The sequence below is a fragment of the Bombyx mori genome, chromosome 11, assembly GCF_030269925.1.
Source record: "Bombyx mori chromosome 11, ASM3026992v2".
NCBI lineage: Eukaryota > Metazoa > Arthropoda > Insecta > Lepidoptera > Bombycidae > Bombyx > Bombyx mori.
The window spans coordinates 10,636,204-10,659,817 of record NC_085117.1 but is presented as its reverse complement, the minus strand read 5'-3'; the positions used below and the strand labels follow the sequence as shown (position 1 = coordinate 10,659,817).

The 23,614-nt window shown below is 35.4% G+C and overlaps 1 protein-coding gene across 3 annotated transcripts in view; it reads right to left on the bottom strand.

Annotated features, from left to right (window-relative positions):
* LOC101735892 (transmembrane protein 184B) overlaps positions 1–23,583 on the bottom strand; it is a 37,514-nt gene extending 13,931 nt beyond the window's left edge. For 2 of the 3 annotated variants that reach the window (XR_005245174.1, XM_004931492.5), the window contains exons 1-4: positions 23,206–23,536; positions 19,401–19,563; positions 5,352–5,517; positions 1,269–1,495 (exon numbers count right to left, since the gene is read on the bottom strand). Coding sequence is in view for 2 of the 3 variants with exons in the window: in XM_004931492.5 (XP_004931549.1) it covers positions 1,269–1,495; positions 5,352–5,517; positions 19,401–19,562 (555 nt within the window). In the remaining variant the exon portion in view is untranslated. Of the gene's footprint in view, positions 1–1,268; positions 1,496–5,351; positions 5,518–19,400; positions 19,564–23,205 lie in introns of all 3 variants that reach the window. The other variant, XM_004931493.5, reaches the window with a different exon arrangement.
* Positions 23,584–23,614: the final 31 nt, after the last annotated feature.

The following is a 23,614-nucleotide window of genomic DNA, read 5'->3' as shown; positions in this document are numbered from 1 at the left end:
GCACATACAGCGTCAACGCAACCACGACCACTCTGAGAAGAGTGTCCGACTGAAAAGAAGAAGAAGAAGAACTCTATACACGAAGTTATTGGTGTTGAATCTGTTTTTAATTCGAAATTTGAATTCGTAAACCAGTTACATTCTTAGAAATTCGTAACGCAGAACGTTTGTTTGTATGTACAGAATATAGAAACAAAAAAACCCAACATTAATCACGTACGTGACTAACCAAAGTTTATCTCCGCAATTAAAGTGCTTTATCGACATCGTTCTACTGATAATGGTGTTCTTGTTTTCTACGATTCCATTATTTTTTTATGTTGTTTTCGAAGACGAACAATCAGCCCATCTGACGGGAAGTGGTCCTTAATAAACATGGACATCAACAAAATCGGGCACAGTTGAGCAGTTGCTTTCAAAATAGTTGAAATGTTTGGTAAGTCCACGTTTTGGTTCCAATGTACGTACATACATGAATAACATAATAGAAAATGCTTAGAGATCAGAGTCGACGAAACTGAAATGTAATTGTTTTTTTTTTATATGAGTACTATACAGTACCCGTCCGCTTCGATGGGCATTTAAAATTAACATTATTATTTCTCACCCCCACAAAGATTCTCATAATTAACGCCCCCGCAACTGGCGTAAGGAGTCCAACACTCATATAAATATTAGCCTATCCATTAAGTACATGTATTTTCTACATGGATACCAAGTTTCAAGTCAATCGGATGCATGGTTCAGTAGTTATAACGGAACATCCGTAAAAATCTCTGTAGATTTATATATTAGTATAGATAGTATAGATTTTGAAGTCGTCGTGGCCTAACGGATAAGATGTCCGGTGCATTCGTGTTGAGCGATGCACTGGTGTTCGAATCTCAGGCGGGTACCAATTTTTCTAATGAAATACGTACTCAACAAAGGTTCACGATTGACTTCCACGGTGAAGGAATAACATCGTGAAATAAAAATCAAACCCGCAAAATTATAATTTGCGTCATTACTGGTGGTAGGACCTCTTGCGAGTCCGCGCGAGTGAGTACCACCACCCCTGCCTATTTCTGCCGCGCAGCAGTAATGCGTTTCGGTTTGAAGGGTGGGGCAGCCGTTGTAACTATACTCGAGACCTTAGAACTTATATCTCAAGATGGGTGGCGCATTTACGTTGTGGATGTCTACGGGCTGGCAACCACTTAACACCAGGTGGGCTGTGAGCTCGTCCATCCATCTAAGCAATAAATAAAAAAAGAAGATAAAATCACCTGCAAGAAAATGATGACGAAAGCGCAGAGCGGCTTTATGAGGCAGAACTGTAGGGTTGCCTGCTTGCAGAAACGGAGGAAGCCGATCGTGTACGTTGCTCCTGCCAGGCAACACGTGCCGTTGACGCAGGACGCGCGCACCGGCCGCCCGCGCAACTCCGACATTATGTTCCCTTCGCCCCCGAGGTACTCGTAGCACAGGGACAAGAAGCTATAGATCACGAACGCTACGAACAAGAAAACAATAAGAGTCTAGTTAAATACGCAGAGGTGTAGTGTATACACAAAGAAACTAAGCATTAGTCGCCGAGGGAACGAACGACCTTATTACCACGTATTAAATGGGAAAACTTTGAAATGTGTATACTTATACATTATAGCATAGCATAGTATTACCATAGCATTTAGTATATAACATAATTAATAGGTGTAATCTCGCATGTCCCCCTAATAAGGCGGACCACCCAGAAACATAGGCTTCTTCATAATCGTAAACTAGGATTAAGATGATTATTAAACATGGAGTACACGCAAGAAGACGTTTTCCTTTAACACCTCCCAAAGTACAACATTACAAGGCGACCCTGCCAAACGGTTAATTTTGTCAGTTTAATGTAACATTACAACTTAATGGCGTCGTGCCCTAAAGGATAAGACGCCCGGTGCATATGTAGTGATGCACCAGTGATCGAATCCCGCAGGCGGGTACCAATTTTACGTACGAAATACGTGCTTAACAAAAGTTCACGATTTACTTCCACGGTGAAGGAATAACATCGTGTAATAAAAACCAAACCCGCAAAATTATAATTTGCGTAATCACTGGTGGTAGGACCTCTTGTAAGTCCGCTAGGTACCACAACCCCGCCTATTTGCCGTGAAGCAGTAATGCGTTTCGGTTTGAAGGGCGGGGCAGCCGTTGTAACTTTATTGAGACCTTAAAACTCATATCTCAAGGTGGGTCGGGGCATTTACGTTGTAGATGTCTATGTGTTCCAGTAACCATTTAACACCAGGTGGACTGTCAGCTCGGCCACCCATTCAAGCAATAAAATAAAAAAACCTTATGGACCACCTCGTATTAAATGCTAACAGTACCGACAAACATAACTATGCAGTGGCTAAATTATTAGAAAACGCATACATTCAATTGTTTATTACGTCTAAATTATAATCGTGCTGCGAAAAAAATATATGCATTAACACAGGAAATGAATTACGTCCGCTCAGTTTGTTTCGATAAATTTGCTCGCTTCAACAATTTACAAATATATAATAACTAATAATAACTGGGAACAAACCAGGCGCGGTCCCAATTTAGAATTCCCTGTCTTATGTTTACCAGAAAATGATAAACATCCTTAATATATATGTTTAAATGTTTACATATATAGATAATAAGCACCCAGACAAAGAGCAAACAAACCTGTGCATCACACAATGTTTGTCCGATATGGGAATCGAATCCACGACCCTCGGCGCAACAGTCTAGGATGCTAACAACACTGCCGCCGAGTCAGTCGTATATAAATTATATATTTCTTTGTAAATTAAATTTAACTCAGTTTTGTAGTTAAATGTAACACCAAAAAATTTGTTTCCATTCCAAAAATACGCAACACATATTATTTGCATACATACACATGTACATATTTTACATATGTTACATCTGCATTCGAATGAGAACAATAAAAATGTTACTGCTGTTTCTCGAACATTGCGAAACGTTCTTTATACAAATATCTTGTTATTATTTTTCTAAGCAACATTTTATTATATACTAGCGACCCGCCTTCGCTTCGCTTCGGAAACTGTAATTTATAATTGATTTCTCCACTATTTAATGGATGTTATTATACATATAAACCTTCAATCACTCTATCTATTAAAAAAAACCGCATCAAAATCCGTTGCGTAATTTTAAAGATTTAAGCATACATAGGGACAGACAGATATAGGGAAAGAGAAAGCGACTTTGTTTTGCACTATGTAGTGATATCAATTACATATTTATAAATAAAGCTTATATTTTGTCTTTGGTCTACGATTCTGGGAGACGTGTTCAAAAACTCAAGTCTCTAGTCGATCTGGAAATTAGATAAGAAAGCGATTGACATTCTGTATAGTACTACTACATATGTCCGAAAGCATAGTCCCACGTTCAATTTAAAAGTTCGGTTCAAATTTAATGTGAAAGTTTAGTTTAGTTACTAAAATGTTTAGCTACTAAACTAAACTAGTGTGTAACCGAATATATTATACGTACCATACCATACCTACTAAATGTATCAAAATAGCCGTTATTTTTAAACTTTTTAAATTGCCTCCTGATGCTCGCTATTATCCCTATTATCCCTATTATCACTGTTTCCAGCTTTACAAACTAAATGTGTAATATTTCGCGCTATTAGTTACCAAATATAGCTCTTGTGACATAGAAAGAAATGAGTCGCTACGACCAGCGAGTGTTGATAGTGTACCTTGCATTGTCGAGACTCAGTGGAGGCCAAGATTGATTAGTATTTAAAAGAAACTGCATCTAATCCATAACCTGTTTCTTCAATATAGTCTATCGAATAACGAAATCCTCTGAACAAGTATCGTCCGAGAACAGGTCACTTGTTGCGAAATTCTGAAGGTTACCGGCCTTGGCCACTAGCTACCACGTCTCACATATCGTTGACTCATAAACCAATAAGAACACGTATCTTCTACGTAATGCGTGCGACTGATATGAAATGATTTCGATTAAATACATAGATAAATTCGTGCACTATTCGAAGTATGATTTCCCTTTTAATTTGAATGTTATTAGTTAGTTTTGACCCTTTTTCGGATAATTTTAGACTATTAACCACCAGTAGTATCATTTACAAAGGTCAAAGATACAATATAACCGCAGTAAATAAAAAAAATCCCTATTTACTGTTTTTTATTGCTTAGATGGGTGGACGAGCTCACAGCCCACCTGGTGTTAAGTGGTTACTGGAGCCCATAGACATCTACGACGTAAATACGCCGCCCACCTTGAGATATAAGTTCTAAGGTCTCAAGTATAGTTACAACGGCTGCCCCACTCTTCAAACCGAAACGCATTACTGCTTCACGGCAGAAATAGGCAGGGTGGTTGTACCTACCCGTGTGGACTCACAAGAGTGTAAGTACTTCTCAAAACCCCACGGTCAAAACAGGACTAAAACCGTAAAAATAAAAATGAGTTGATTTTGTGAAATTTGCTCATTTATTGACACGTGTTGAATCAGAATCAATTTGTTATTGTACACTGACTCACTTTAAACAAAAATGACGTAAGCTCTGAGGCGATTTTTGTAAATTCAAAATACAATGAATTAGCGGTAATATAGCATGACTGGATTCAATTCAATGGGGTATGAACGTACTGGGTAGTAATAAATAAATATAACAATCATCCATCAACAGGAGTTTTCAGTATTTTTTATATGTAAATCTAAACATTTATTTACTCGATGTATGTGTGAATAACGATGCGCTTCCAGCTTTATAAATATTGAAAGAAACACCTGCGCAGTTCACACATACAAAAAAAAACATATACCCACACAAATGAAAACAATAGAAGTATTGTACCTCATTCTATCGCAGGCTAAGTGCTGTAGAGATGTCCTGCCTATGTCGGCCGCGAAGCAGTCATGCTTTTCGATTGAAGCGTACAACAGCCGTTATGCAATATAGTTGAGACTTCAACCTTATTTCTCAAAGTAAGAGAGTGATCGGGAGGTTCCTAAATGACGTGTTTTGGGCCACGGTGACTGTTTGTCGTACGATCATCTGGATCGGGTATGGAATTTTTTGCGGCAATCACGATAGGAGGGACAAACCCTTTGGTCAAAACCAACAATAACATTGGCGTTTCAGAAGAAAGATTGCTCAGAACAAGTTTCACAGTTATGGATGTGTGTGCCTTTACTTATTTTTTCGTGAACCTCGCGTTGGAAAAACAGCTCTAGAATTTATTCCTAAAACCATATCATTATCATATATCATTATCGTACAAACAAGCTTCGTTCGGTTTAACAAAACAATTTGATGGCCCACGCTTACCTTCATAACAATCCCTGACGGTGAAGAAGTAAACGTAGTAAGAGTCTCCATTGAAGAAGAGCAAAGATATCCAGCTGTAACAGCCGTATATTGGGACGATAAATAGGATTCGCACGATCCAACGTTGCTCTGATGGGTTTGTGTACCAACGCAAATGCTGGTATATCTGTAATTCAAACACGAAATATTATTTACAATTAATTCAATTAATACAATTAATTATTATTTACAATTAATGCTGTAGGCATCTGTTTATTCTCAAGCGCCTAACGGGGTATCTTCATCCGGTTAGAAAATGTTACACTGTCTCTGGCCGATCTTTAATCTAATAAGCGGTGCATTCCAGTCTGATGATAAGACCCTTATAATGCATGTGAATAGAAGATGTATGGAAATGGTAGTGCAAGGTAGAGGGGGAAGAGGTCGACCGAATAAGACATGGATGGAGTGTGTGCATGACGACATGAGAGAGAGAGAGAGGAGTAAGTGTTGAGATGACGGCTGATAGAAGATAATGGAGGAGAAAAATTAGTTGTGCCGATCCCAACTAGTGAGATAAGGTGGAGAAAAAGAAAGAAGAAAGTAAGACCCTTATAATTATCTACTATTATCAATAATATTGTCAGTTCTGCCTCATGTCTCGAGGTTAGCGGCAATATCCACTTTGTTATGTCTATGGGCTGTTGCCGCTTTCTCCAGCCGGGTTGTGAAATCATCTAAATGTCTAAGGCAATAAAAGACTACTTATAGAAATCTTTAACGTAATATAAGGCTTGCACGATCTCCCTCCAAATCATTTAATCTAACTTTCTAGAAGATCTGCGTTCTCTGAGCCTATTTAATTCTTAACCATATTCTCCACCTTTCATCTATTGTATCAAATTAAACAGAATCAAGATCATAAAAAAAACAAGTAGGAATCATAATTTTAACTATTCTTTCAAGCATTTAATTAATTAATCTCTCTTGTCTTACTATTTCTGAAACTCAAATAGAAGTAGAAATCCAAGAACATAAGTGAAGTATATTTCAATAGAATTTCGAATAGCCACTATTAGTTACTAAACAAAATTAAAACCGGACAAAAGACTGAACTGGTTTTCGACGTCGTCGCAAAAATTATTATATAATAATTAAATGTATGTGTGACGTTTATTCGGATTCATCTTATGATATTTGTGTTCCACACAAGCAACGTTCGAGAAATTTGTGTAGCTAAAATCCACATATTTCTGCCGTCCGACTTTATCTGATAAGTATGCCTTGACGTTGAGTCACTTTTACTTTTTATTTTGAGATCGACATTTAATTTTTTTTAAAGTGTATATACATATTCTAATTACTTACATTTCTTCTGAAAACATACACAAAATATAATTAAGGCGACGTGAAATTTAGGTGATAGGGAAATTAAAAAAGCCAGGCCCCGTTACGGAGATATCCGATTATGTTGCCATGACGAAAGCGAATTTGGGGCATTCTCTTCATTTGCAACTAAATCAAGCTATTAGGTTCGAGACTCGAGTTTAATTGACCGTGACTTAACGGTGGCTCGCGTTAATACAAACCTATGCATGGTAACCAATTTCTTCTTCACATTATAATGTTTGCGGTAAACTTAAGCTGCGTGCTAGTTCAGTGAAGTTTAATGGGAGCATTGAATATAAAAACTATCTGCATAACGTCGACGTGCTATTAAAGATTGTATGTTGTACAAATGAAATTATTTGCATTTTTGATTTTTTTTCTTCGAATTAAACATCCTATATAAATACTGGTATGGATAAAAATGGTTTTAAGCTACGTCAAAAAACGAAGAAATTCTCAATTCGACTATATTTTTATGTGCGTGTTACCTCAGACCTTTTTAGCTAAGCCGATTTTGATCACGTTTTTTGCTTAAATGGGTGGAAGACCTCACGGCCTATCTGCCGTTACGGGGTTCTCGGAGCCTATACAAATCAACAACGTAAATACCGCCACCTGCCTTGAAGACATGAGTTCTACGTCTCAATTTTATAGTACAACCTCTTCAGCCTTTAAATCGAAACGTATTACTACTTCACGGTAGAAACAGCCGGGGTGGTGGCACCTTCCCGTGTGGGCTCACAAGACACCCACCCTACCAGTAGCCTACAAGTAATTATGCAAATTATACTTATTGCTGTTTGGATTTTTATTCACGATCTTCGTCGTGGTGGTCATTCGTGAACATACCACATCTGTCTGACTTGAGCACCGGCACTGTTGAATTACTCGAGCCGCCTTTTTCTTTAGGCCAAGACTTGTCATTCACAATGATTATTATTTTTATTTGAAAGCTGATGCTTCTCATCTATTTAAATTTCATCAAGAACTGACCACAGTCCACTGAGTTTCTCGCCGGAACTTCTCAGTGGGTCGCGTTTCCGATCCGGTGTTAGATTCCGCGAAGCACTGCTCTTGCTAGGGTTAGTGTTAGCATCACTTCGGTTTGAACCCCGTGAGCTCACTTGCTAGTTAAGGTTACGCTGAAATAGCCTCTCAAGGGTATCAGCTTCGGCAGGAAAAAAAAAAGAACTGACCAGCAGTTTTCAGAATTAGATTTTTACTTAATAAAGCATATTTAAATGAGAGAGAGAGAGAGAATACACTTTATTGCACACCAAAACACAATTTACTCAAAAAAACAATCAAAAAAACAGATACATTTGTACAATAGGCGGTCTTATCGCTAAAAGCGATCTCTTCCAGAAAACCGTTTAATTTATTTAGACTTAGTCTACATTGATGATATTCTCATTTAATTTGATTGAAGTCGGTTTTCTTTTTTGTGATAAAAAAATGTGTATTATTCAAAAACCTCTTTTGATTAATTTGAATTGAAGCCTTGAAATATGCTTTTCAAAGATTTTAGCTTTTTTGTGAAACAATGATTGATGAGCTAAAAGCCACCGGGCGTTAGGAGGTAGTTAGGAGGTAGCGATAAATGTAAGCATCCAAGGTGAATAGGCTGACTGACCTAGAAGTTTGTAGGTGGGTACGGTTGTCTATTAAATTAAGCTTTTTAATTACTTTCATTCACCATAATAATAATGTACTATAACAGAATAGTTTTGTAACATGGACGACTAAGTGTCGAATATTGTATTTTTAAATTTTTGCCATATTGCCCTTAGTCGAGAAAAAAAAATCTTTGAACACATGGTCTATTTGTGTTTTTATTATTGTATATTTACGAACATTTTTATCAAAAGGAATCAATTTTGTACAAATACATTACGTACGACACAAATCGACCCGGACTGATACCCGTATTGCCAACCGTTAAAAAAAATAAGGACACAAATATATTCTGAGCATCGCGCTACGTGTTTTGTTTATCTTAAAAAACACTACAAGAAGTCTATGTATAAAATTAACAGAAAAATAATACGTAAGAATAAAAAAAAGGTTTTACTAAACGATAAAAAAGTTACATAGATCCAATTCTGCCGCGATCTTCTCCATACAAACATTGTGAACAGTGGCTCGCAGGAAACTGCATATTTAATACCAAGTATTAAGTTTAAAAATAGTTTCTGAACTGTGTTGCAGAGTACGGGTATATAGGTCACGAACGTACACAATCTCGGAGCGTTTAGTGAAATTATTTCCCGGTGGTTACGCAACTCAGCCTTTGCCTCCTTTTTTTTTAATAATTCTGAAAGGCTCGAGAGGGGGCATAGTCTAGGATAACCATAAAATAGGATATAACCGTTGCTGATTCTTTTAATCAGTTTAAGATTGTTAATAAATTGATTGCTCTGGTTTAGTCGTGCGCACATGGCTTATGTTGCAAGCCAATTTTTTTTTTACTTGTTGTTATTTTTTGTGTATCTTTTAGCTTGTAATGTGTATTGTGTGCCTAATAAATAAATAAATAAATTTAAATCAATATCTGAGGTAATTAACTAAGAATTATTTTATTTACCTAGTCCTAAGAATGTCGGGAAAAAATCCAGCCCCAGACAAAGATTGAAATAGTAAATGTTTAAAAACGTTTTAATACAGCAAGCCTATCTAAATAGTAAAAAAATCCTTATAAGTCTTCGATATCTATTCAATTTTTCAAGTTAATCTGGCTTCTTGAAATTATAATAGCAAAAATTACGTTGAAAAATGTCCTTATATAGATAGATAAGTACAGACCAAACTAATATACTTAATCGGTTTACAAAAATATTTTTTAAACATTATTAAAATACTGGGCAGATGCATGTCGGAAAACGCAAAGATAAGTACTTAATTTCGACACTATTGAATAACGGTTTATAGAAAACTTTCTCTCAGAATTTCCTCACTAAAGATTCAATAGTTCCGGTAAAATGGCTGAGAAATAACAAGGGAATCGAACATTAAGGTTCGTTTCTTTTTTTTTAATTGACTACGGAATCCTAAAATCAACTTACATAACTACAGTGAGTAGTTTTGTAGTTTTACTAGTGGTGGTTTATTCACAAACAAAACACACCTGTGAAAGTTATTTTTTTGCAAGTAAAACTCGAGTTTTTATATATTTTAATCGCGTCAGCCACGCCTTTTACGGTAAAAGGGAATGATACAACCCAACAACACTTGACATCTCCATAGTGGACCACGTATATATTTAAGGAGATACTTCAACTCGAGAGAAAATAAAAATCTGAACCAGTTGAGTCGCTCAAATATTCATGCAGCGCTCATGATATGGCAATTTATAAACACGCCACAATATCTCGAGATTAATTGATAGTAATAATTAGTAGCATTAGTTTCGTTTCTCTTTTTACCTGTAATTTTGTACATCGCATCATATTTAAACCAAAGATATAAGGATGATAAAATTACAAGATGTCTTTGGAGTCTAAATTTGAATTATAAATACATATGTACCTAATATAAATTTAACTAGTGTTCGCCCAGTGATCAACAATCAATCATAATCATCGACTCTTCAAGACTTACATTCATTTTATTTATTACATTTTGTCTTGTATTGTTATTACTATATTCTATAATATGTATTTTTCTTGCATTTTTATAATATTAGCCTTAGCCTTAGATGAAAATATTTAAAACATTTTTACATATTCCCTGTCTGTACAAAACTTTCAGGAGATATTAATTTCGGCATTGCTCTTAGATGTAGCATTTAGTACGTCAATAGTCATAGTCAAAGTTCAATTTCAGCAAAGGACGGACACTTTATTGAACGCACGGGAGATCAGATAGTTTTGCGTTCGACTGAAATAATTATTTGTATTTTTTTGTCTGTACTGATCGGTACAACCGTCATGCTTATTTCAGCGGTGAATTAGCCGTAATTAGTGTGAAGGGTATGGTGTAGAATTGATTCTAATACAATTGTAAATGATGAGCAGTTTCATAGAACTTCTTTCGGTATATTTGTTTGCGTATATCAATAAATAATACAAAATTAGAAATCCATAATTAATTTACGACCACATATTACATAATAACATCCGAAAAAGAATCTCTTCCATCTGCCGAAAACGTGTTATGAGCTTCTTCGGACACATCATGCGGTATCCCAGACGTGAATTAGAGAAGCTCATAATTGCCGATCGCATAGAGGGCCAGCCAGATGGTCAGATCTAGTATGAGAGGCACTTGGTGGTAGTCTGTACCATGGGGTCCATGCCACCAGTGGCGGATTAAAGGTCCAGAGCGCCTTAGGCAATTACTTTATCAGCGCTCATGTACCGGCCATAAATGCCATCATAATACTATAAATTTTAACTAGTCGTATTTGCAATTAATTTAGTAGACCAGGACATTTAGTTCAGGCATTTAGTTCTTAATCGCCGATATGTTATTTTCTTTATTTATTAAAAAATTCTGAGCTCGCGCGCCCATTGTAACTACACGCTCCTAGGCACGTGCCTAGTTTGCCTTACGGATAATCCGCCTCTGCATGCCACCCATGATCGAACACAGTGGAAGAACGTCACATGTGGTCGCGATCCTCAGCAGTGACGGAACGATATAGAAGAAGACGTATTACTAAATTTTTAATCTATACATATATAAAAAAAAAAAAAAAAAAAATATTGCCAAGTTTGTGGACGTGCTCACAGCCCACCTGGTGTTAAGTGGTTACTGGAACCCATAGACATCTACAACGTAAATGCGCCACACACCTTGAGATATGAGTTCTAAGGTCTCGGTATAGTTACAACGGCTGCTCCACCCTTCAAGCCGAAACGCATTACTGCTTCACAGCAGAAAGAAATACTTAGGCGAGGCGGTGGTACCTACCCGTGCGGACTCACAAGAGGTCCTACCACCAGTAAAATGAATTGCTGTTCGTTAGTCTCGCTAAAGCTCGAGAACGGCTGGACCGATTTGGCTAATTTTGGTCTTGAATTATTTGTGGAAGTTCAGAGAAGGTTTGAAAGGTAGATAAATATGAAAATACTCGGAATTAAATAAAGTTTAGGTCTTTTATTTATCGATTGAGGCACTACGAAGTCTGCCGGGTCAGCTAGTTTTTAATAGCTTTAGTTTAATAAACGACATCAAAAAATGTTAATTAGTCAAACTAAAAAAAAACATATCATCCAACAATTGTAATAAACAGTTAAATCGCCATTGTTTTAGTCTTTAAAACCGGCATATCGTTTATCAGTTTGTAAATACAGAACGAACACAAGTGTCCGTGATAAGAAAAAGGCACGATTATGCTACAAAAGAAATGTTTATAACGTCGGATATTTAATAAAGCGACATTACATTTTGTCAATTTGCAAGATCACAGTTTAAGGCGTAGGTACTACTAGATAATTAAAATCCGTAAAAACAATGTTCATGTGCTTTTATTTTATTCCCACTTGTCCAATATAATCATCATCATCTACAGCCCACAGTCGTCCACTGCTGGACATAGGCCTCTCCCAATCTACACTACTGAGCCCGGTCTGCGGCTCTCCTCATCCACTTCTTGCCGGTCACCGTGCGGAGGTCATCGCACCATCTAGTCATCTAAGATAATACTAATGCATAATTTTTTAAGATTCGTTCTGGAAATGACCGTTGCGACTAAAATATATTTATATATATATGATTATAATATCGAAATTTCTAGACTGCTTATAACATCATCCTCATTCAGCCTAGTTACATGCTAAAACCGGTAAAATCATATAACGTAGCGTCGTCAATCGACAAGGCCATACACACGGAATTAATTTTTAATTTACATACTGGAATCAAAATAACTACATATTGCACATTTTTATTATACACCATTTAAATACTTGTTATTTCATGTTACATATTATATCTTAATGTAGAGGGTGGATATTTGACTTTCTTAAAATATTAATTACGCATGTAACATCATGAACCGACCAGTTTCTATAATAGGTATTTGAGTTTTAAAATTTCCTGTTGATTAATGTGGTCCAGGAAGATAAAAAATATACGTCACTATTTCTTATCGCAATGAACTTGATTTTTTAAACTGATGAGGCCGTTTCATAAGCCAGGCACAATCTTGTTAATTTAAGACTATTATACTATAAAAATATTTATTCTTATCTGTAGAAATTTCTTTATTTTATTTATTTAATTACAAGGAGAACCAACAGCCAACTCAATATAGTATAATAATATAACGAATAATAGAAACTAGAGGTCCCGCAGTAGTCGAAATTCGACTATAATTAATTGGAATTGTAAGTTTGTACACTATCATGATTGTATTTTATACGTCTATAATCACAAATTTCGCCAAGACTACACTATAAAAAATATTAACAAAGACAAACAATATTTAATCTATTCTCAATTTGATCACAGACGTCAAGAACAAAAGTTTGACAATAAATAGTATGCAGGCGTGTGTGCGTCAAATACATGGTATATGGTGTGTGTAATGTTTTCTTTATTGATTTAATGTATCTTTAATGCATTATTTAAAAAAAATAGTAGCATCGTGCACTCCTTCTCTATATTCTCTATAAGTGTGGGAAATTTCATACTCCTCCGTCCGCGCAATTTTAGCAAAAAGGGATACAAAGTTTTTGCTTCACGTATTAATATATAGATAAAAAGGTCCTCACCAATATAAACAAGTTACACTAGAGAAACAAAAACAGACTAACAAAAAAATAAAAAAACAATCAGCAAGCAAGAAAAAACATAAGCAAAAGAAGGAATACACCAAACTGATTTAAACGTACGATGCGGGACTCAGCTAGTAGTATAATACTAGCTTTAGTATTACTACTAGCTAGTATAATACTAGCTGAGTACCTAGGCTAGTCTAGTCTAAAGGCTAGTCTAAAAAAGGCTAGGCGCGGCTAGTCTAAAAAAAGTGGCCTAGGTTACTCCTTATATCATCAGCTACCTATCAGTGAAAGTCTCGTCCAAATCGGTCCAGCCGTTCCAGAGATTAGCCGGAACAAACAGACAGACAGACAGACAGACAAAAATTGTAAAAAATGATATTTTGGTGTATGTATCGTATATATTCATATGCATGTAGTAAAAAGCGGTTATTTCAATATTTCAAACAGACACTCCAATTTTATTTATATCTATACTAATATTATAAAGCTGAAGAGTTTGTTTGTTTGAGCGCGCTAATCTCAGGAACTACTGATCCGATTTTAAAAATTATTTCAGTGTTAGATAGCACATTTATCGGCTATTACATTTTTTCGGAAGGCTATATAGATATGTATAGGCTATATAATATCAATAAGACCAATGCAAGCGCAGCACCAATAAAAAAAGTTTCAAAATCGGGGCTTTAATCCCTTTTGAGAGTTTTCACTGCGTGCGCTGCGGAAACGGTAAAAGTTTCGCTAAAGTAATGTATGAGAGAATTGTTCCCCTTTAAAAGATCTAACATTCTATTATTCGAAAATATTTTCACTTTCTACGTAAATGAAGAGGCGGGTAAAATGTAGCGTTATGGCAAAGTAACTATTCCACGCGGACGAAGTCGCGGGCAAAAGCTAGTGTAAACATAAATGTCACAAATTAATAAAAATCAATCAAATAAAATACAAAAACACAAAATACAAAACCCTACAAATACTTTTCATTTTGATTTACAATCCCAAGGCCTATTTACCCAACATAGACAAATGAAAGTACAACACGGATAACTACATGTCGGGTACAGCACTAGTGAGATATTATGTACTTAAAGAACGAGTCAGAATTGTACGCTGTGTTTTATTCCGAGACGTTGATTAAGAAAAGTTTCACTTGAAACTTGTTTGCTTGTTATTTGAACTAGTGGTAATGTTCGCTGTGGCTTTTTTCATTTGCTGATGTACGGTTAACGAACTAACGGCCCACTTGATGGTGTTAAGTGATCCTCAATATGGGACATTAGTTACAAGGTCTCAATTCTAAGCCTTCGCAGCAGAAACATGCAGGATGGTGTGATATCTATCTACGCTCGGTGGTAGATTCTGCGAAGCACTGCGCTTGCTAGGGTCAGTGTTAGCAACACTCCGGTTTGAGCCCCGTGAGCTCTCCTACACACGTTAGGGTGAAGCTGAAATAGCCTCTCAAGGCTATCAGCATAAGTAAAAAAAAAAACTACGCTGTCTTACAAAGTTTGCTTTGAAGTCGTTGTGGCCTAAAGAATAAAACGTCCGGTGCATTCGTATGTAGCGATGCACCGGTGTTCGAATCCCGCAGGCGGCTACCAATTTTTCTAATGAAATACGTACTTGGGAAACCTTCACGATTGACATCCACGGTGAAGGAATAACATCGTGTAATAAAAATCAAACCCGCAAAATTATAATTTGCGTAATTACTGTTGGTAGGACCTCTTGTGAGTCCGCACGGGTAGGTACCACCACCCCGCCTATTCCTGCCCTGAAGCAGTAATGAGTTTCTGTTTGAAGGATGTGGCAGTCGTTTTAACTATACTGAGACCTTAGAACTCGTATCTCATGGGTGGCGGTATTTACGTTGTAGCTGTCTATGGGCTCCAGTAACCCCTTAACACCAGGTGGGCTGTGAGATCGTCAAACCACCTAAGAAAAACAAAACCAACACTCAAAAATTTACGCTTCAATTTAAGTTTTATTACTCGATACGACGACTTCAAATTCGTATCTTATTTTAATTTTATAGGTTGATCGTCATTCCATAGCCCAAAAACCTCAACCTCATACTTCAAGGTGGAAGTGACTATGAGCAGTCAGTCATATGTGATAGATAAATCTAATACGAATCTTGTTAAATCAGACACCAGGAGCATGTGTCTATATTCACACGGTATTACGCTGTACAGGCACATATAAGGGGTCTTTGCCCGTCGATGGGTATACATTATTATTGTACCTGACACACCGCGTGATGCGCTAACGAGTTTAATGACATGTTTTGGGTATTCCGCATCGAATGAAACACAACGGAAAACGTTTGGCATTCGGAACTTTTCGGGTGATTGTTTATTTATTTCTGTTCCTTCCTCAATTCATTCCATTGGTGGAACTAGAGCTTTATATCTTGTATCATAAAAAACGAAGGTTTCTGAGGTATTAATTGGCATTTCTAGGCGATTTCTGATGCGAAGCATTTCTGCGTTGCAGTTAGAAGGGTCGAACAGCCGTTATATAAAGACTTGAACCTAGTGTCTCAAAATGGCGGACAGGCATTCAAGTTCCGAAGTTGATGGGCTGCGATACCACTTCGCACCATGTCAATCGTGGATTCATTCACAGAACTTCGCAATAACAAAACAACTAAAATGTTTGTTTAGCTTTCGCTTGTCCAGGACAAATCTGAACAACTGCTTACTGCCTTGACGGTAATTCGCCTTTAAAAGAAATTTCCTTGCTATTCTCTGGTAGCCTAAAAGACTATTCCAGCTACGCTCGGATGGATAGGTGAGCTAACGGGCTCAACCTGAGAGAGTTTGCTAACACTAGCCCTAGCAAGAGCAGTGATAGGCAGAATCCACCACCGGATTTGAATCGCGACCTGCTGAGAAAATCCAGCGAGAAGCTCAGTTAGCTTAGCATTTGTCTTAAATAACGCATAACAGATTACCAAATAAATGTATAATGTACAATATTCTTCTCTTTTAGTGTTTGTACTCAGCCTCAGGCGTTACTTGACAGATTGCTTCGTTTCATTATTTCTTCTAATTATATGAATGGTGGAAAATTTGCTTCGCGGCTTCACAATCGCGATTGAAATCCTTTAAGTAATCAATAAGTTTGCGCAACAGTATCTCAGTTAAGCGTGAGAAGTGCCTGGGCGGGAATTCCAACGTTTCTTTATTGAAGGATTTAATAACTCCACAACATTTTACACAATTAGTACCTACTATAATATTGTTATTTTCTTCAGTTTTCACGAATTGTAGACGTAATTAGAACTAGGTACTTTTACGATTTCATCTCGCGTTGTTTTTTTTATACTGTCATTCCATTATTTCCGGTGTTGCGAATACTTTAGATATTACGGTCATTCGTTACCACGAAAACTGTAAAGCATTCAAAATGTTGAAAATATTATAATGACAATAAAAACTGCGAAATTAATCTGCAATAATTCGTTTTAATTATTAGTTTTATGACTGTTAAATGTTGGTGGTCTTATTTTATTAGACGAGCTCAGTCTATATTAGGCAGCTGAGCGTACTATAACATAAAATGGCGTCGTAGTCGCAGCGCCATATTGATAGATGAAGTCACACCGGTTAAAACATTTTTTTTTATAAAGCTGGGGAATCGAGAGGGACACCGGTTAAGAGCTACCGCTTCGGAAAAGTGGCAGCATGTAGCTGGCAATGCTAGCATCTATTGCTAGTTACTGTCGCCATCAGATGAACCGTCACTTGATTTGCCTATTAAATCTATAACACAAACAAATGCTATTTTACCCATTAAAACGAAACGCATGATTTTTTTCCAAGATCGAAATAAGCAAAGGGATATTATAACGATATTCCCATTTATTACAAGCTAAATAATTAACTTGATATTTTAACAGCCTTACAATAAACAGCCAGATGAAATCGTAAATCACGAAAACGATTTGTTTAGAAAAGCGTAATTAATACTTGTCACCCTTGTCACTAAAATTATTCATAGATTATATTGTATTTAAAAACATGTCATTCCTCAAAGTTGTAAGTCGAATTGTTTGTTTTTTACTAAACTATTTTCTTATGTGTGGATTTTGTGTGTATACATATAAAGATTGTATTATGAGTACATATATAATTGGTGTACATAATGTAATTAAATACTTACTTCCCAATTATAATTACATGTTGTTATTTTTAAGGAAAATACAATCTTTGGGCTGTACATTGTTTATCAAAACGTACAATTAAGGCGTTGTTTAATCACGATATAAAATAAAATTTACACCTGCAATCCAACTTTAATGTAAGATTGAAACTCATCCACATAGTAAAACTGTTTATGCTTTATATATTTTTTCCATGTCAATCGATATTCCTTTTTCTTAAATGAGCAACCAGTTAGTCGAGCTACGATTTTTAGTGTTTATTATTGTATTTTATTAATAAAGAAATTTGGATACAGTTAAATTTTTTCAGCTTATAAAGAATGTAAAAAAAAACAGAAGGCATTATGTAAATATAAATGGACTGAATCTAAATCTTGAGAACTCAGTGATTAAGGTCGAATTTCTATCACTTGATATTCCTTATTATACGATTGTGCGATGCGACAATTCAGTTTTCCTGAATGTGTTATTTTAACCTCTAAAAAAAAGAGGTTATCAATTACATTGCTTGTTTTTATGTGGATATCAGAATCTTTTTTTAGATGGATTTATTTTGATGATTCTATTTTTTATTGGAAATCTGTTGTTTCCTATGTGATCCCGATTAAATTTTGCCAAGATAAATGTTTTTGAGTTATCTTAAATGCATACTTAATTGATTTCGTCTGTATTTGATGATGTCTCACTTTATTTTAGTCGGGTTTTATTTTTGTTCAAATATTGTATTATCTAAATTCTATTCAAATCATGTTTCTAAACAATTTCTTTTCTACCTAAGCATTTTTCTACGCTTAGTTATACAATTCCATCACGTTGAACTAGACCATCTAAAATTGTATACTATACACGTTTTGTTCATTTTGTGACAAGACAGCTTGTCAAACTTTTAATAATTTAATACTTTGGGACGAAAATAGCATGTTTTGTTCAATTATTATCGTACTACTAGTTTTACGCGTGACTTCACTCCGATAAGTGTACAAAAAAAAAACTTAAATACTACTACTTTTTTTCGGGGTGCAAATTTCTTCATGTCCTCTTCTACACCCGAGACGCCGTGCATGTAAAATATCATGATGAAAGGTTGAGTAGATAAGGCGTGAAAGTGTAACAAAAAAAAACTCACTTTCACATTTATAATATTAATAGGGATGTAAACTGTAGAGATTATTTACCGTATTAAAAAATACTATGTTTTCATCATCATGTCATCGAAATACCTTTTTGTGAACGAACATAAAACAAAACATGTTATCATGGCGAAAATAAATTTTCAATTGTGTGGTGTTGAAATAATTCAATTGAATCGAAGGCTATATTTTTACGTCTCACCTGTCTTAAGATATTTATAAAAACATAAATTTTAATACATATAGGTAATGCGTGCAGCACACAATTCCTGTCTCAATTAATGATTTTGGATCGTGAAGCACCACAGTTTAACACCATCATCTAGACTAAATATATCGCTGAGTAATAGTGATTTCTTATCTATATGGTGAAATAATCGATGCCAAAGCAACAGAGACTTGATTTTCGAAGTATCGGCATTAACATCATATGTATCGTGAATTCGTTTTGCCGTCTACGCTAATAAAAGGAAACAAGTGAAATTACGGATTAGTAATTTAAAATTCCTAGCTATGAACCGTCATGTGTGTCTACTCTTTCATTGTTTATAAAACGTCTATATGTAAAAAAAAAGATACGGCAACTATCTGTAAAACAAACATACATATACAATGACACATACTTAGAGTTATAATACAATATATTCTGTTATCAACACACCTGTTGGCAAGTAATGAATAGAGCCGTGAACACGAATATTCCCGCGATGACCTGCGCGCTGCGGGTCTGCAGGAATATGGGCTCTTGCAGCGGCTTCAGCACGTCGTGAACAATTTCAGAAATCCGCTGAGCGGTTATATTCACCGTATCTGTGGTACTCATTCTGAAACAATAAATATTTTTAGCTTTACAGAGGTTTCGATACAAAATTTTGTCATTGAACAACGTATTGCATAAGAATCGTGTTGTCGAAAAGTAAATATTTAGAGCTCATGGTTTAAACGTTTGCAAATATTGCGCTTTATCTTTCTCCTACATCGATGCGATGAACCGCTTCATCCAGTGAAATGCAGCGCTATTGAATGTCCTTCCCCAAAAGCGGCACTGCTGATGCGCATGAACATAGTGGAATAGTAAAAAAAAGGCGTAGTCCCAATGTCTAAAATGGAAAGTCCAATTATTTCAGCGATAAAATATATATATTGACTAATTCTTCGCGTTTCTTTGACTCATCCAAGGAAATCTAATCGAAGATTAATCAATTTTTATATCAATATGTATATGTATTGGATACAATAGGATCTAATTAGAGGGTTCAGATCTTGCCATTGCCATAACTACGGAACCCTAAAAAGCAGAAAAGAAAGCTTGGGATTTTTTTTAGTGAATTTGGAAATAAATTGATGCTAGCATATTGCGTGTTTTTTTTTTTTTGTAAGCACCATTGCTGAGTCATTACGTTTTTGTTCTACTTTGTTTTAAGTATAACAATAACAATGTTCTAAAACCATTCAATAACTTTTAATTGATGTAGTCACTTTAATAGAAACAATAACATGTGCAATTGAAATTGATTATTATGACTGAATGTATGATTCTTGGACGACACAAAAGATCGCAGTTTTAATATGTCGGATAGCTGTTTGTTTGTGCTCCCTTCTAATAGGCTACGATGACACTGACATTGGAGAAAATTAATGAGACCTTTTTTTCGGTCCTGGAACCGAAACTCTTACGAGTTTAGGGGTTGCGCGGGATATGTGAGATTCGGTGGCCGAATTGGTAAAGGCCCAACCATTAAACAAGTCCCGTGCACTCCCCCTCGACGCCCGAGACAGAACCCAGGCAAGGTAGGGGGGATTTTGCGATCAACACTACAATGACACGAGTAGTTCTCCACCAGGAATCCAGGCCGACGGAGTCATCCAGGTGATACCTGACGACTCTAGGTCGGTCAGGTCGCCCCATATCCTTCACCGAGGGGGAAGTTGCACAATTTTATACCAGTTTTTAGAGTCGTATCATTAGACTTATTCAATTTAGACTTCGGCATTAAAACAGTCTTATAGAGAGATTAGTTAAAATTTCAGCGAAATTGGGTCGCGTCGAACCCGTCGCTTGCGACGAAGGGCTCCGCGAGTAAATTAACCCACAGACAAAGCCCACTGAGTTTCTCGACGGATCTTCTCGGTGGGTCGCGTTTCCGATTCGGTGGTAGAAGCACGACTCTTCGACTCTGCGCAACTCTGGCTAGGGTTCATGTTAGCAACAACGTCAGGTTTGAGCCCCGTGAGCTCACCTACTAGCCCGGTGACGCTGATATGGTTTCTCTAGACCATCAGCTTAGGTCGAAAAAAAAGCTAAATTGATCTGGTGGACCAAGTATATGATGACCATACGCACATTGACTTTTATATTTAAATAGCAGATTATATTGGTTGAACTGTCTTAAAAAGAGTGAAAGTATAGGCAGCATCTATCTGCATTTTTTCTGCAGTTAATATTTGCGTAATTGAAAAAACTCAGACGCATTAAATGACCATTTGAAGTAAATTTTATTACATTGAGTTTGAGAACATACATATTACATTTAGATGTTCTTTTGAAGTCTTATCATTTTTAATGATATATATACTTATGTATTTATTGTTTACTTTATTAAACAAAAAACATTACCAAAAATTGATATATGCAATAACATGCCTTTCATGAGTATTCTTTAAATAAGCCATTACTAGAAAAAGATTGGAAGTATCAACATAAAATATGATTTAAACAATAGCTGAATACACATAATAAGTATTATAGAACCAATGAAACCCAGGTTTAAGAAATATACAAGATATCTGCTGGAGTATCTGATATTACAATATTCATTTTATTCATCATAATCATCTTGGCATGAGTAAGTTTAGCACAAGACAGATGTTGACTTTTTTTTCCTTGCCTATTTTAGTAACCTCAAGGGGTTCTTCTAGATTCACCGGGCCAGTAGGTGAGCTCACGGAGCTCAACCGGGAGTGTGGCTAACAATGGCCCTAGTAAGAGCAGTGTTTTACAGAATCTACCACCGGACTTGGTCTACTATTTAGTGATTCAATGTTCATAGTCTGCCTAAACTTGTCCTTATGTATGTTTTTAGTGTTCATTTAACAGGATTTTCCTAGTGCAGAACCCATTAGTGTAGATATTAAAAAAAAAAAATTACATTAAATAATACTATTTTTACAGTTTAGTTACACTTTCATTATTTTCACTTTGTTATGTTTCAGATACTTTTAGTGGCGAAGGATGATGACAACTTATAGTTTTGTAGCACAAGAACGGCAAAAACACTATTATTTATCTCTACAACTAACAAATACTTTGAAAATAGTATTTTATTGATTTATTTCCCTTCTCTATACTAAGAGAATACTAACATCAATTCAGTTCAGGACAATACATTCATTATTGAAAATGCTAAATAAGTTGTGTAAAAGAAAAAAATCTGATGCAAAAACACAAAAAAAATCTATCTTCAACTATTTCACTTATGGAGTTAATACAAAGTTCTTGCTTTAGCTGGTTTAAATTTCTACTAGTAGAAACAATTGGCTCAGCTTTCAATCAATTTACAGTCAGTACATATGAATAATGAATTCTAGCTTCAGAAATATGAAAATATTAATGAACAATGTAATCCCAATAAAAATGATTTTAATGATATCTACAGCTCATAAAATCCAAAGAAAATATTATCATTATTACTCCATCCATTTCATTTTTTGTATGTTTATCGTCTGTGTAAACATTTATGTAAGTTAAAATTTCAATAAGAACCTATTATAAATGTATTGCCAATAACAAAAAAATAACATTCTAGTTTATATCACTTAAATAAAACATTTATAATAAGTATGAAGTTTCGTGGGGAAATAGTAGTCAGTATTAAAACTATGAAAACCCTTTTTCCTGTTTAATAATAAAAATCTTCACAAACTGTGTATAACATATACACTTGAGTTATTCTAATAGAATTTGGATAAATCAGCCAAAATATCTTTTTTTTAACAAAGAGCTTCTACAAACTGGTGTCTAGGTCATTTTCACTCAGGGTTATCTTACTACTTTAATTATTTTTATAAAATAATGTATAAATTATTTATAGGTATGTTGTCATAAAAAAACTAGAAACTAACTTATTGAAATATTGAATTTTTTTCGTAGTTCATTGCGTCACTTATTGATTTCCAGTGAAAATAGGACTTTAGAAAAATTTATATTTATGTTGTTAATTAACCATATCATTCAACCTACATGTTTATTGGAACATAATTTCTTAAGCGTGTTACGAACGAATTAACCGAATACCAAGCACAAAAGTCGAAATAGGAACTCGGTAAATTGGAGGTCACACGTCTTGACATTTTCTTGTTCGGTAGACGAATCTAGTGAAGGGCTGCTTTAATGACGTATCATGTTTATTTGCCTTAGACATACAACATAGGATACACAATGTATTGATAAACAGCAGTTTATTTACCTGAGAATTTGATTATAAATTGTTATCACACTGTTTTCCTTTTGTTATTAAATGTCACAGGTAATAAACACTGCACACATATTGCACACAAATTCCGTCGATTTTCTACACATCAACGTCGTACACTATTCGTTTTGATAAGACTATGGTCGAATGACAATTAAAACACAAATTATAATTTCAATTGAATGACTTTCCCATCGCGTTTACAAATTAATGTACCTATTTATTTTACTCTATGAAATAAGCGAATTATTTTTGATTTTAATAAAATCCACTAATCCACTTCCACAGAAACATTGACGTTCAGCACAGAGAGATTATTTTACTTTTTTTTAGGGGATTTTATGTCCTGGTAACTAAGACCTTTAGGTCAAGTCTTATTTTAATTTTTATGAAAAATGATAAT